We start from the raw sequence: 15,656 nt of genomic DNA, 5'->3' as shown, positions 1-15,656 counted from the left end.
TAATATAAAAATTGCCTGTCTTATAAAGAAATAAGGTGATATATAACATATGGTAGGCAGAGGGAGTTTGGATTTTCCTTTATTTTACCTGCCATTGTTTTTTCATGCCCCCTCTTCGATCTCCTAATTTCTTTTTTAAGTAAGCCCCTGCACTTTCTATACTCCTCTAGGGCTTCCACTGTTTTGAGCTCTCAGTATCTATTATAAGCTTCCCTTTTCTTCCTTATCCAATCCTGTACATTCCTCAACATCCAGGGTTCACTGGACTTGCTGGTCCCACCCTTCACCTTTTCGGGAACATGTTGGCCCTGAACTCTCACTATTTCCTGGTCGCCACACTATAAGGAGGATGTGATTGCACTAGAGAGGGTGCAGAGGAGCTTCACCAGGATGTTGCCTGGGCTGCAGCATTTCAGCTATGAAGAGAGACTAGCTAGGCTAGGGTTGTTTTCCTTAGAGCAAAGAAGGCTGAGGGGGGACCTGATTGAGGTGTACGAAATTATGCAGGGCATAGATAGGGGAGATAGGAAGAAACTATTCCCCTTAGTGGAGGGGTCAGTAACCAAGGGGGCATAGATTTAAGGTAAGGGGCAGGAGGTTTAGAGGGGATTTGAGGAAAGATTTTTTCAGAGGGTGGTGGGAATCTGGAACTCACTGCCTGAAAGGGCGGCAGAGGCAGGAACCCTCACAACATTTAAGAAGTATTTAGATTAACACTTGAAACGCTATAGCATACAGGGCTATGGGCCAAGTGCTGGAAAATGGGATTAGAGTAGATAGGGGCTTGATGACCGGCGTGGACACGATGGGCCGAAGGGCCTCTTTCCATGCTGTTAGACTCCAAAACAGTGCCCCCAGTTCCGGACTCACCCACAAAGGACATCCTTTCCACGTCTACCTTGTCAATGCCATTTAGGTTCTTATATACTTCAATCAAGTCACCCCTCACTCTTCTAAACTCCAGTGGAAACAGGCCCAGTCTGTCTAACCTTTCCGGTGCTGTGGGTCTGGAATCACGTTTAAGGATGACAGATTTCCTTCCGTAAAGGACATTAATGAACCAGATAAGTTTATATGACAATTGATGATAGCTTTATGGTCACCATTACTGAGACTAGCTTTTAATTCCAAATTTATTTAATTGAATTTAAATTCCACCAGCTGCCATGGCGGGATTTGAATCCATTCCCCAGAGCATTAGCCTGGACCTCTGGATTACTAGTCCAGTGACATGGCCATACACCGCCATCTCCTGCTAAATGACTCAATTCTTTTTCAAAATAGTTCCATGGGATCTTTTGCATCCACCTAAGAGAACAGACAGGACCTAATTTAAAAGTCTCATCTAAAAGCCGGCACCTCTGGCAGTGCAGCGCAGCCTTAGTACCGCACTGGAGTATCCATCTGGATTTAGTTGCTTGAATAGAACATTCTTTCCTGTCTACCACTGATAATCATTGTTAAATGATAATCACTGATAACCTGTTAAAACACTTAGCACCACCATCAGAATGGTAGCGTTCAACCTCAGTGCAGGGAATTTGAACTGAACATTTTCAAGATTGTCTGTTCCCTGGGAGATCGATGTTTTTGTGGATTTGGTAACTTTTTAAGCATGATTGTTCGGTGACAGAGCTGAAGAAAAACTAATGTTTTTGTTTAGTGCTGAGTCTATTTGTAAACTGGCATGGATCTAATGCTTCTGTGTCGCTTGTACGTTTAGGCTATTCAGGTGATGAGGAGGTTTTGTGCCCACCAGATCAACTGCCATCAGAAAACTCTGGATTCCTGAACCGTAGCTTTCAATGCCGCTTCCGCTGCCTGCTCGATAACAAGTTGGGATTCCTGGTACAGTTAGCTTGAAGATGATTTTCCTTCAATTAATTTTACTTAATGTTGCCTCTCTGTACTGTGAATTGCAGGCTGTAGCCTAATCAAAAAGTTCAAATGTTTTATATATGAAATAGTGAATACCTGAGAATCATTTATAGGTTGGAATCTAATTGAAGGAATCAGATGGTTTATGTATAAACTAAGTGAAGAGGGCACTCAGTGGAGTGCATGCCTCCACTACGCTGTGTTAATTCAACATTATTACAAGTACGCAACTTTTCCTTAAGGTTTTTCCCTGCCTGACTGACGCTTTGGAACCACAAAGCTGAAAAAATAAATCTTTTTATTAAGAGATGATCTCACTGAGGAGGCTTCAGGCCAACCCAAATCTGACAACCTGCTCTGAAAACTCTGCTCACATTTTGACAGCTGTGACAAATTCCACCGCAGCAGCTGAGACAATTCACAACATTTTAAATAAAACCCACAACATTCTAAAAACATGTCAATTCACCCTATCTCTCAATGCCAACAGACCTTTTAAAAAATTCCAGGATCTGGATCTGGATTCACATCTATACCAAAAACAAATCAGTTTTTCCTTGGTCCATACCCGAAATGTGTACCGGGTTTCATTGAAATCCATCCATTAGTTTTTTGAGATATATTGTTTATACAGGAACAGACGAATAAACAGGGGTGCAAACATTACCTCTGCCCATCTCCAGTGGTGGAAGTTATAAAGAATAGCCCTGGGTGTGAGTTATTGGCTGGATCCCAGTTGAGAGGGTTGAATAGTTTACATATTGAACATAGGTATTGATGTACTGGCTGGAATCTATATCACATATACTGCCTGCAGTTCCCAATACAGCCTGTATTGGCATAGACTCATTGGGCCAAATAGCCTATTTCTATGTCCTATGTAACCCAACAGAATCTATGTGATGTAGTCTGAGAAATGATTTGAATAAGAATATTCCAGGGGTGTGATTGCTTGTAAAGTACTTACAAAGCAGAGTTTTAGGCAATAATTAGGATGCAAATCTCAGATTGTATTTTGCTCATGCACACGTTTCTAGGGAATCCAGTACATCAGTGAGGCTTGGTTATAAAGACCCCCACGGTCCAGGAACCTGCCAACAGTCACTTGGCTCACATATAAAGGAAAGGCACTTGTGAAAATGTATGTCAACTTCAGTGCTTTCAGGGCCAAAGGAAAGAAAATTAGGAAAGATGGGGAAGTAACTTGTATAAAGGCGGTTTATAGGCCAGAATTTTACATTGAATGAGCAGGCGCACACCCAACCCGAAATCACATGAAACAGCACGCGAAGGCATCGGATGTGCATCAACATTACGGTTGGCGGGCACACGTGGCAGTTAGAAGTGCACCTGCCGACAATTAAACAGGCAATTAAGCCCAATTGATCCGAATGTTACGTTGCCTGCGCGATTTAGCACTCGTCACATGGGCAACACGGGCAGGAGGCCATCCCGTTTTTGCACTTTTCTCATCCAAGGGCGGGATGAAAGGGGAGCAGAGCATCGGCTGTGTGCGTTAATAGGAGTTCAGGTGAAAATTTGCTGCTGCTTGTTTGCTGAGATTTCAGACCTTTTCCTGTGGTTTCTCCTGAAGTATTTGCTTTGTTTTGAGAACTCTTTTGTTTTGTCAACTCTCTTGGACCACTTCTGGCGAATGCACCCTTCATGGAGCAGTGCTATCTGCATTTCAGCAGATGGGGATTGTTTATTCTGCTGGTGGGACCACCTCTGATGTGGAAGAGAGGGGCAGAAGGGAAAGAAGGCCAGGTGTCCGCAGGCAGCGTCCCAGGGAGAGACCTGTGGGAGGAGAGGCGCAGGCACAGGGGTACAGGGCCAGCAGGGAGAGCAAGGCAGAAGGCACTGTAGAAGACGTCACTATCCTGCTGCCAGAGTGTACAGGCAGTGATCCAGCTACCTCAACATGTTTGAGGTCCAGTGCTGCAGGAGGCTCCGCCCCTCTAAGGACACCGTGACATCAATATGCCAGATGATTAGGTCGGAGATTGCCTCTGCTGTGTGGGTGGTGTCAAAGAATAAATTAGCAACTGCAGGTTACTTCAGGAAAAAGTACAATTTATTTAGCGCTGAACAGTACAATGGCCATTGGGAGCAGATCACAATGAATCTGCTTAACGATACAGCGTTCAACAAGCAATATTTATACAATACAATTACGTGACTCCCGCATATTCACACAGTGATCTTATTAACTTGCCCTCCTTTATTCTCATAGGTAGCTAATTGATTTTGTTTACCCATACAGTTTTCTTGATCATCACTTATCTCTTCTAACAATGTACTATTCATTCCATGAGATAACATCTGATCCTTTTTATCTGAGTTATAATCTTGTAACAATCAGGTAGTTATGCATCAACCGCATAACTGCATGCAGTTATATCTCACAGTAGGTCAGGTAATCAGTAAGTTAACTAGATAATTACATCAGATGCAAGACAGACAGTTTACAAGACATGTTGCATCAAATTAGAACACAATCAACAGCCTATGAGACATAGAATACAAAGAACAGGGAAGTTAAAAAAAACAAGCTGGCCACCATACTTACGTAATTAATCATGCACAAAGTTCATTTTATTCTGGCTATGCTCCAAGAATACTTTCCTGGTTTTCACACAAAGCTTACAATTTCATTTTAACATTTATCTGCACGCACATAAGGTACAAGTTAAACATAGTCAGGATTGTTAACATTTCATGTCTTCCTCCTTCTTGTCCGTGGTGCATTTCGGTAGGCTACGGGACAACTGGCTATTTTCTTGGCTTACTTCCTTTTACCTCTCTATTTCCTATCCTGTAATATTTTCTTTCTCAGTGGGCACCCAGTGCCAGTGGCTCTAAAGGTCACAGTAGCCCTCAATTTTTTCACACCTGGATCTTTCCAGGGGTCAGTGTGGGATCTGTGTGGAGCATCCCAATCAGCTATCCACAGTTGTGTCAAGCTGGTCACTGACGCTCACTTCAGATGGGTCATAACATTCGTTCATTACTGGACGGACCAAGTCAGCCAGGCTGAGCAAACTAGAGGCTTCACAGCAATTGCTGCGTTCCCCCACATCCAGGGTGCCATAGACTGCACTCATGTCGCCACCAAGGCGCCAGCAGGTCAGCTGGGTGCCTTCATGAATAGAAAGGGCTTTCACTCCATGAACATGCAGATAGTGTGTGACCACACGACACAGATTCTGCAAGTCTGTACCCTGGCAGCTCCCATGATGCATATATCCTGCGACACTCCCAGATGCCAAGGTTGTTCATGGCTCCAGCTCGGTTGGATAGTTGGCTGTTGGGTGACAAAGGATATCCCTTGAAAAGGTGGCTCATGACAGCACTCCAGCACCCTAGGACAGAGGTGGAAGATATACAATAGAAGGCATGCCTCCGCAAGGGCAATGGTTGAGAGGACAGTTTGGCTGCTGTAGCTGAGGTTCTGCTGCCTGGGCTGATCAGGGGCTGTCCGGCAATACCCTCCAGAGCTCATGTTACTTATGGTTGTTGTGTGCTGCACTCTGCACAATCAGGCACTGGCAATGGGGGCCCACTGGAGGATGAGAGCGAGACAGCTCCACAGACCTTGGGGGATGACTCTACTGATGTATCTGATGAGGAGCCCGGGTAGGCACAGGGTGAGGACGTGGAGGCAGATTTGTGGAGCCTTCAGGCAAGCAGAAACACGAGGGAGGCCTTGATTCAATGCACCTTCAGCTGGACTGCCGGAGCATGGCTTCTATCTCACGACTAAGGCACTGCCTCCTTACAACACGTTCTTGAGGGAGAAATCACGATGCCACCATGATGCAGTTGTCCATAGTCTCACCCGCCTGCCTAGCATGTACATTGACTATGTGATGATTGAGAATACTGGCATTGTCTTCCTGCCTCAGATAATCCATCCTCTGAGGAGGAAACCCCGTGACCCCAATGTCGCTTCACAACCTCTGTAATAAAGTTTGCTGCCCCTGCCGTCTATCATAAGGCACTGCTGAGCCCTGCACCTATGGAAAACATGAAGCACACTCAGGGCATTGAAACAAAATCTTGATTTATATCTATTCCAGAGTTGCAAAAAAGGAACATAACATCATTTAGTTGCAACTGTCACACAAAAACAATATAGAACACTGATGGAATGAAAGAACGTGAAAACCCCATCCTGTGCTCAAGGTGCCTTAAACTTGTGCTTGCGAATGCTACTTCTTGGTGCATACCCCACCCCAACCCAACCCAACCCCCCCCCCCACCCCCCCCATCGCTGGCAGCATTATTGGAGGCAGATTGCTGACTGTGCTGTCATGACCCCGATGTTGGCGGTCAACCTCTGGCTGGCGGTGCCTGAGCAGGCTCCGCCTGGGAGGGTGTGACTAGCAACATGGCTGGGCACTCCTCAGTCATCGCAGCCTCATCAGATGTCACGGTCACGGGCAGAGGGGTGGAGCAGCTGCTGCCCTCATCCAGAAAGGCGTGAGAGGAGCCCACAGAAACGAGAGGCAGCTCGTCCGCCGGTATGAGGTACGTCTGGACCTCCCTGCTCACCATTGATGGACAGGCATCTAGCGGAGAGAGATCAGGTGCCTCATCCATCTCTCACACTCGCAGCGACCTCCAGAGGCCACAGCCAGTGTTTCGAGCCTGGTTCTGTTCCTGGAGCTGCCTCTCCATGAGAGTTGCCACTCTGTCAATTAAAGAGGCTGTGCACTTGGTGCTCAGGATCAATGCAGTGTTCAAGCTCCTCATGGACTCCTCCATGACAGAGACCATGGCACGCAGACCCTCAGGGATCTCCGTCTGATCTTACCGTGCATCCTGTTGGACGTCCAGCACCTGATGGATGACTCCAGAGGCTCATCATCTGCCTCGGACTCAGCTTTGTCTTGGTCTCCAGCATTCCTCCGACAGCTGGCACCCTGGGCACTCTATGCCTCTGCCAGCTTCTTATGCAAGTGTGCCGTGCCCTCCTCACAGTGCACTACCATCTGAGCTGACGAACTAATGCTCACTGATATGCTTGTATCTGCGCTGGTGCCTGGTAGCGAGAGAGGGTGTGATGCTAGTGGATCTGACCACAGCTCCTCCTCAGGTGTCAAGGGAGGGTCCCCGGGGTCCCGGCAGCCTCTGGAGGATGGCTCATCTGAGGGAGGAAGACAATATATCCGTATTCTCAATCATCACATAATCAATGTGCATGCTAGGCGGGCAGGTGAGAATATGGACAACGGCATCATGGTGACATTGTGATTTCTGGATCACTAGGGACTCTTGCTTAGCAGTCCTCATTTACAATGAGACGACCCTACATTGTTTGCACTCTCCACCTGTCTCGCACCTGCCCCCTGGACTCTTATCTTCCTCTGACACCCCTGCCTCTCCATAACCTGGGGACTTTGCTCCCCGCTGGCACTCAAGCTCGATGGCATCCATCTCAGATTTGGTCAGTATGAGCAGGTTGGCCATCCCACCACCCATTTGTCCATGCTCCACAGCATTATGGCTTCTCTTACCCTGTTCAGAACAAAGTGCATTCATTAATCCACCCTCTACCTTCATCACCATACCAACCTCAGCACCCCCCACCCTCCCCGGTCAAATTTGCAAATCCCCTTCTATGACCCCAAGGCTAGTGGTCGCATCACCCAGCCTTGGCTGGCATAGGTATATATGCCTTCTGTTGCTCTGATTCTTACACCCCTGAGGATGGCCACCCTTCACGACATCTCCATACAGTACCATGCCAACTCAGTACTCACCCTTGCTGAGTGTAGAAGATCATTAAACTGTTTGCGGCATTGGATCCAGGGGCGATGAGCTATGTCATGCCCGCTGATCTGAGCTGCCACTTCTGACCAGGCCTTCTTTGTCTGGTGTGGTGGCCTCCTCTTGCCATCCCAAGGCATCAGAATGTCCCGCCTGGCACTCGCCTCCACTAGAGTGCACAGGCATTCATCCAAGAACTGGGGTGTGGAGGGGAGCAGAGTGCCCACTGGCATTGCCTTCCCACCTTGCGTGTCCAGTGGGTGCTGAGGGCATATCTCCTGCAAATTTCAAAAGTCTCTCCAAGACAATTCCCTGAGGCTCCTCAAAACCTGCTGGCAGCCTTCAGGGAACTGTCTCTGCTGATTTTAAATGCCCCGTCAGATCTCCATTGGATCCAGTGCCCGCCACCCTCCCGCCCGTACTGCCAATGCATCACCAATGATCGGGCACATTTTACGCTGGCCAGCTCCTAATTGGCCAGCCGGCGTGAAATTGTGTTCGGAGTCTGATCACAGTCGAAAGAGGAAATTGCAGTAGTTCTGGGCTTGCCGATCAAGGGCGCCTAACAAGCGCAAAATTCAGGCCTAGATTTTTTTGAACTGATGGATTTGCAGTTTGTAGAATTTATAATTTGCAATCTCTGTATTGGGGCTAGCCTTGTTCATTGAGTTGACAAAAAGATGTACAGCAAAGAAAATATCAGAAGGTGATTGTGTCTAATTCAGTTCGCCCTGCCCCTTTTGGTGTCCAGACACTGTGAGCAGGATTTTCCCATCTGCACTCCAAGTGCGGTGGTGGGCAGAAAGGCAGTGTTTTTCCCACCGGGACAATGGTGGGTTTCCATGCCATATTGTCCGCTTCCTGCCTCATTAATAGTCCATCAACGGGAAACACATTGGATCGCGGGCGGGTGGCCTCTGATTCGTCCGTCCTGCCATGGCCTCAGTAGTTCTTTCCTCCGGATGCTATATTTAAACTGCACAAAGCCTTCTCAATGTCCCCAGCCCAGGATAGGCCCAGAGAAGACATGGCTCCAAAAGACAAGAAGAGTGTGACTCCGAAGTTCAGTGACGCTTGCTGGGCCACCTGCTGGACATCGTTAAGGTGTGCCAGGATGTCCTTTACCCCAGTGATGGCTGGATGAAGTCAACCAATGCCACCACTCCAGCTTGGGAGGCAGTGTCTTCGGTGATTCGTGCAAACATGGTGCAGAAAAGGTCTGCAATCCAGTGCGGGAAAGAGGATGAATGATCTCATCCTTTCCGGCAGGGTAAGTCAACCATCTCATCTCTCTCAACTCACACACTCACAAACCCACCAGGCATTAGCAGGATGACACTCTACAGTGACCTCACACACTGACAGCTCAAGGAACAGCATCTCTCATTCTCTCTCACACACCTTCGCATCTCCATCTGGACTCATATTCTGTGTACATCGCGTCCTCATCCCGTGCACTGCTGCACTCACCACCCACAGAAGGTAGGCATCCTTATCATCTGCCTTGGCATGTGTCCTGCTCTCACACACTCCATTTGTCTTTATGCAGGACTGGTTCACACACAATAGGAGGTACAGGTCCCAGACCAGGGGTGAAATGGCTGAAATTAAGGCCCTCATTCTATATGAGGAACATGCCATCGCACTGGTTGGAGAGGGCAGGGATCGTGCATGTGGCGACGGTGATGTAGGCGGCGCCAACCCAAGTGAGGACCCCCCACCAGCTCATCTCTCAGACAACCAGACTGTAAGTCCATTGTGCTATCTTCCAGTCGCTTGTCATGCTTAAGTTATCTCTACTTTCTTTCATAGGCACCTCTGGAAAGTCCCCGAGGGCATTAACCAGCCAGGCCCTCATATCCAGCCCCGACAACACCGCAGGTGAGGAAGCAGAGGGGAGCGCCATTGAAGACCTGTCACAGCACTCACTCACACCCTTCACAGACGCATACTTTGATGGGTCCTAGCCTCGGGGGTCATAATCTGGTGAGCATAGCACACAATCTGGTCCACAGCAGGTGGAGGCATGGACATCCAAAGTAGTTGGCACTCGGAGGACTGTTGGAGGCCTGGATTCTGCTGAGTCAGAGTCTGATGTCGAGCTTCCGGACTCGGTCCTAGCTCAGTTGATGGAGCTTCAGCGAAAGTCAGGGGAATATCAGGAAGGGTTGTTAGCTGTTTTCCACAGATTGCAACATAAGATGGAAGAGTCCGTCCACGCCCAACTTGAGGTAATAGTGCCAGCATGCCAACTCACTGAGGTCAACACTGGTAGGATGTTGAAATCATGTGCCTCTCGTAGATGTTGTCAGCTTCCAAGTTCCACAATGTGTGTTCGCTCTCCGATCATTTGGAAGGTCATTGATGCCTCATTCTTAATGTCAAGTCTGCTTGAGTAAAGAGCCTCATCCACATGATGTGCTGGTTCATGTCATGTTCAGCCTTGGCTGTTTAAGATTTAGTCTGATGTGTTCACCTGTTTCATTTACATTATTGGAAGGTGATGGTCTAGTGTCTATGGAGAGACACGTAAACATCTGGAGAAGGGTCATATATCCTGGAACTCCATTAATTTACTATAATCCAGCATGATTTCCAGTCTATGAGCCTTTACTCAGAGCTCGTGTGCACTCCTGTCTGACTTGTGTGTTGTCCACTCTCCGAGTGCACATCTGCTAAGCTCAACAATAAATGTGAGCACCATTCCACCTTAAAGTGCCAGAACTCTGCCCCTTGAAGGCACGTTATTGTGCTGGCACTCAACCCTACAACTTTGTAGTTATCTGCATTGCAGCCACAAGGCTCTCGTCGCAACAGGGGTGCAGATCTGTGCCATACGTCCTGTGGAGCATCCCTTCGCCTATAACCTCACCAAGATCAGTGATGATAAATCCAAATGGTGATGTGTTGCTTCATTGGAGCCTTTGAGCATGCTCTGGAAGCTTTAGACAATAGTGAGTAGCTTTAGACAATATTGAGGGCAGAAATGGGATGCAACCAAGGATGTAATGAATCTGATGAGTACTCTTTATTATCAACAAAGCATTACCTTGAGGGCTTCATGGGGTTGACAAGAGTTGGCAAGCGCCAGGGCTGGCCATGAGGGCAGACTGTCTTTTTGAACTTTGTGATCCTCAGGTGGTCCAAATCCATGGAAAGGTCAGGATGAATGCACGCCCGCATCCCTAACTGCCAGAGGTCAATGTGATGGAGGAGAAGGTGGCACAGGGGACTATGTGGTGTCAAGATGGAATTAGACATGCATAATGTCCTCAGCTGCCTTGGCCCATGTGCGACCTTTCAGTTTCACCATCGAGGTGACACAGAATGCGTTGTCCCATTGGTGCAGATGGATCTCCTTGGGGACCTTTGTCAGACTGAAGGCATACAGCTAGGAGTGCACTAAGGATTGTAGAGCAGCTCCTGCCTCTACTAGGGCTGCCCTGGTGACTGGGATGCTGCAGAGATGCTAGATGAGGCAGTGCCTTCTGATGTGTGATGCCAGAACGCCCTCCTCCGAGGTTAGACCACATCTCAACAAGGACATGTTCCTGAGGCTTCATCATCCTTCAAAGGAACAGGACAATGGTTCACAAAATGTGTAAGTACTCACACTCAGATTGAAGTGCTTGGTTGCAGTGAGAGGAATAGCAATGCTGGTGTTCATGTGGGCCCATGATGGAGGGCGCTCGTCCAAGAGGGTACTCACTGCAACTTGTCATCCTCCTCGTGTACTCTGAGGGCCTCACGGGCACACCTGCCTCATCCGACCCATGCTATGGCCTCTTCCGCTGCAACCTCGACTTCCTCTAACTCATCACCCTCATCCCTTTCAATGCCCTCCTCATCGGAGGAGACATGCAGCATCTCCATGTTGGCATCTGACAAGTCCCCGCCTCACTTTGCATCGCCAGGATGTGCAGTGCGCAACAAACCATGATGACCTGTGAGCACCCTGCAGTGCTCCGCAAGATCTGTCGAAGCATGAGAATCTCATCTTCAAGATGCGAATGCTCTGCTGCACCAATGTTCGGGTAGCGATATGAGCATTGTTGTACCTTCTCTCAGCTGGATTTTGTGGCCACCACAAGAGTGTCATCAGCGACATCTTTTGCGGGTACCCTTTGTCACTGAGAAGCCAATCCTGGATTCTGTCTGGTCCCTCAAAGATGTCAGGGATCTGCGATCTGCTCAAGATGTACGAGTCATGGCAGCTTCCTGGGTATCGCATGATTTGTTTCTTGTGGTCGCAGACCACAAGAGCGAGTGGAAGCCTTTCCTATTTATGTACTGGAGTACCTGTTGCCGGGGAGCTTTGATAACCACACGAGTGCAGTCAATAGCACCCTGCACCTGTGGAAAACTGGCAATCTCAACAAAGCCCAGTGCTTTGGCCTGCTGGCTTTCTTGATCTCTGGTGAAGTGCACGTAACTGGGCCTTTGCAAGAAGCACATCTATCACCTCATGTATGCATTTGTGCTTGGAAGCTTCAGAGATCGCGCAGAGGTCCCCTGGAAGGAGTCACTGGCATAGAAGTTCAGTGCAGCGGTGACTTTCAGAGCCACTGGCAATGGATGTCCTCCCAGTTCCTGTGGCATCAATTCCTGGAGAATGTGGCAAATGTGAGTCATCAGATCCCTGGACATGCGGAGGCGTCGGCGACACTGTTTCTCACTCATCTGCAGATACGACATACATGTCCTGTACACCCTCGGTTTTGAGAGCCGCCGATGGACAACATTTCTGTTAGTCTCATCCACTGCATCCAGAGGGAGGCCCTGCTGCCCCTTGCTCATGAGGGTGTAGCACCTCCCTTTGGCAAGCCTGGTGCCACTGTCGCAATCTTCTCCACCTTCTCTCCTGCCTGTATGCAGCAATAAGCCCAGCATCCATCTTGCTGAAGGTCTCCCTTCTGCAGCATCAATGAGAAAAAGACATGAGTCAGCATGAGCCTCCAAAGGTTCTATTTCTGTCGTTGACTAGTGAGTGGCTGTGGGTTCAAGGGCTTGGTTCCAGTGATGGCACCTATTCGCCACTGAAATCCTGGCCAGCGCAAGGTATGTTTCAAGGTGCATCTTCCACCCCACGCCCACCCCCCCAACCTTTACATGACCGACTACTATGAGATTGCTTTGGCCAGGCACTGGGACCCTCAATCACTGCACTGTTATACTACACTCTTTATAATACTCATGAAGTTTATTGAGGTTCAATGAACTAATGTTCATTGAGGACCTGTGATTGTTTGAGAGTGGGCGCTGATCTCATCTGTGAGCCTGCCAGCGCATAGACTGAGCTCCTGCTTTAAATCGCATCAGGAGCTTGTCCAGTCGCCAAAATGCTCTAGATTTTATTTGCGCTCTGGGAAATTGACATGCTTGGAACAGTGGGTTAATGCAAAGAGTTCTATTAGTGCCATGATTCGTCATTAATCTCACATGAATGTGCTTCATTTCTTCACTTTCCTGATTTCCTGCATTATCATTGAAAGGCTCCTAACATGTCTCATCTTTCCTCATTAGGCAATACACAATTCAGTTGGGTGTCCCTTTAACCTCACCCCCAACACCCCCAGTGCATTGCACCAGTCCCCCAAACGACCCTCAGAGCCCTCAGTAGCTGAGTTATTCCTCAGATTAATTTTGTGCTGCACCATCGCTTCAGGTTGCAAGATGGTGCTGCTAAGGCCTCACTACCAGATCAGCTTGGACCCTCCCTTGTGTGACTGTGATAATCTCTGCCATCGTCCTGGAGGAGCATAATGTTCAGGTTTCCCTCCCTCTAATAATTCTCAAGCCTTCCCTTCCAATGCTTTATGCCATTTTGATTGTGGAGGATAGTCTATGAAACCCCCTGAATGGTTTGAGGTAAGTGTGCCTGTGCCCCATTTGGAGATTACCCATCCCCATTTTGAGGCCTATTGCACAGTGAGCTATTGAGCCCATCTCCCCACCTCACTCCCCCATGAAACCCTCGAATGGACCTACACTGCCTTTTCTCCATCTACAGCCCACCCTGACTGTGCCATCCACGGCCCATTATTAAGCCAGAAACCCTCCGGATCGACACACCTGTTATAATGACCATGCCCTGCGCACAACATTCTGGGCACAGCTGACATTGGACAGACATGCCCTCCCCCTCCCTGGTCTGGGACGAGGACAGTTTTTGCAAGGCCAACAATGTAAACGGAAACACTTCTTAACTCTGCCATCTTCCCATTCTGGCCCCAACTCACTTATGTCCCTCTCCATGACAATCTTCTCCATTCTGGCCCAGAGGACGCTTCCAACGCACAACCCCCTAGTCATGTGTCAGAGTGCAACCTTCGCCACGCATCACCACCCCCAGCAGAGGCCTTGCCCTGCAGCCCTTTCCCTTGCCTCATTCCACTCTCACCCCTTACCCAGTGGAGGCCTTGTCCTGCCACCCCTTACATGCTACCCCCGCCTAACCACTGGTCTGGTAGGTAGGGCCTTGCCTGTGAAAGCCCCCTGAAAGCAACGTGGCACTGCCTGCGAAGCGCAGCGGGGAGCCTGAGGTTCCGTGAGCGCTGCGCGAAGCAAAGTATATGAACGAACTCAAAGCCACATGCAAAGTGCTGATTACCAGGTGCATGTTGCTTACATCCGGTTGTCAGTCTAATTAGACACCAACGTGGAGGGGCTGTGATTCCGGCAAGCAGCCATTATGATGGGTATGCGTGACATTCAAATGTTTTAAAATTAAGTTGCTGACATGGTGCAGCAGGAAACGCACGCCACCATTGCGGACGATCGCAACCTTTTTTCCCGCCAAGGTAAAACCGATTTTTTCCGCTCTCGTGATATTTTCCACTCCTGCCTGCGGTGGGTATGAGCGGAAAATCCCAGCCCATGAGAGTGCAGGAAGACCTCCTCCCTAACCCCCCGCTGTTCAATTGCCCTAGCCAGCTACAATTAGGTATGTACAGGTAGCATAGAATGACTCTTCTGCTGTTTATTTATTTTAGTTTAAAAACAAATTTTCTCCACTCTCATGCTGTAAAAATTGCACAAAAGTTCGCACGACTCCACTGTCCAGCTGCTCTGTTTATTTCCCTAACTTTCTCTTTGCATTTTAATTCCTTTGCGAATTACCCCACAATCTTCAATTCTCTGAGCTTGACCTCCAATGCTGCCAACGACTTACTCTACAGGGAAGTGCCAGGACCACTTAGGCATGACTGTCCCCAACAATTCTTCCTTTCCACCCACCCCCACCCAAGCTCAGGGAGTCATTCAGTAGCTCAGTGTAATTTCTCTAAGGTGGTGCTTCTATACTGTTCTGCCAGCTACTGTGTTTTCAAGCTTGTTGTTAGGATTATTTCCTGTTTGGTTTTTACTCCTCAAGGAGGTTAGCTCATGCTAGAATACAGTTCCATCACTGAAAAACAATTCTTCATGGGGAGTTGATGCTGACTGATTCTCAAGGTCAATGGGGAAGAGTCAGGAATGTGACACCAGGACCTGTTGGATCCTCCCTGTTAACCACACTTTCCAGCAGGGGTCACTGAATGGAGATCTGGAACAAGAACCCTGACAAATTTTTCCTTCTCCCTTAGAGACATCAAGGCCAATTGCAGCAACTAAAAACAGTAAGGCCAAATGTAGAATCTTCAATGGCATTGACTGATTCAACACAGATTGGGAATTGATTCTCAAGGACTCAGTTCCACACAGAGCAATGTCTTTAACAACTGAGCCTGCAGGGGGCCATATATCTTTTTAACGCTCAAATTAATTGGAAACTGAGGAAGGAGGAGGTGCTGTGTGTAATTATAGTTCCTAAACCTCTACCTCAGTATATTGAGAAAAGCCAACCATCAGTTATGGGATCTTCTGACCTGTGGGTGGCTATTAGACATAAACAGTGTCTTGACCCACTGAGCCACTGAGAAAGCCAAGTACTAGGGTTATTGGTGAAACTTACAACATTCAGAGGCATCAGGTCTACACTTAAGTGCCTCAGAGCAAGTCAGACCTCA

General features: G+C 48.3%; 1 protein-coding gene across 1 annotated transcript in view; it reads left to right on the top strand.

The window, feature by feature from the left end:
• LOC144681883 (aryl hydrocarbon receptor-like) overlaps positions 1 to 15,656 on the top strand; it is a 134,405-nt gene that overhangs the window by 67,518 nt on the left and 51,231 nt on the right. Inside the window, exon 6 of the mRNA XM_078543986.1 lies at positions 1,724 to 1,848. Coding sequence (XP_078400112.1) covers positions 1,724 to 1,848 — 125 coding nt within the window. The remainder of the gene's footprint in view (positions 1 to 1,723; positions 1,849 to 15,656) is intronic.

Source organism: Cetorhinus maximus, chromosome 6 (genome assembly GCF_964194155.1).
Source record: "Cetorhinus maximus chromosome 6, sCetMax3.hap1.1, whole genome shotgun sequence".
Lineage (NCBI taxonomy): Eukaryota > Metazoa > Chordata > Chondrichthyes > Lamniformes > Cetorhinidae > Cetorhinus > Cetorhinus maximus.
The sequence above is the reverse complement of the archived record's forward strand: the minus strand, read 5'-3'. Positions and strand labels throughout refer to the sequence as shown.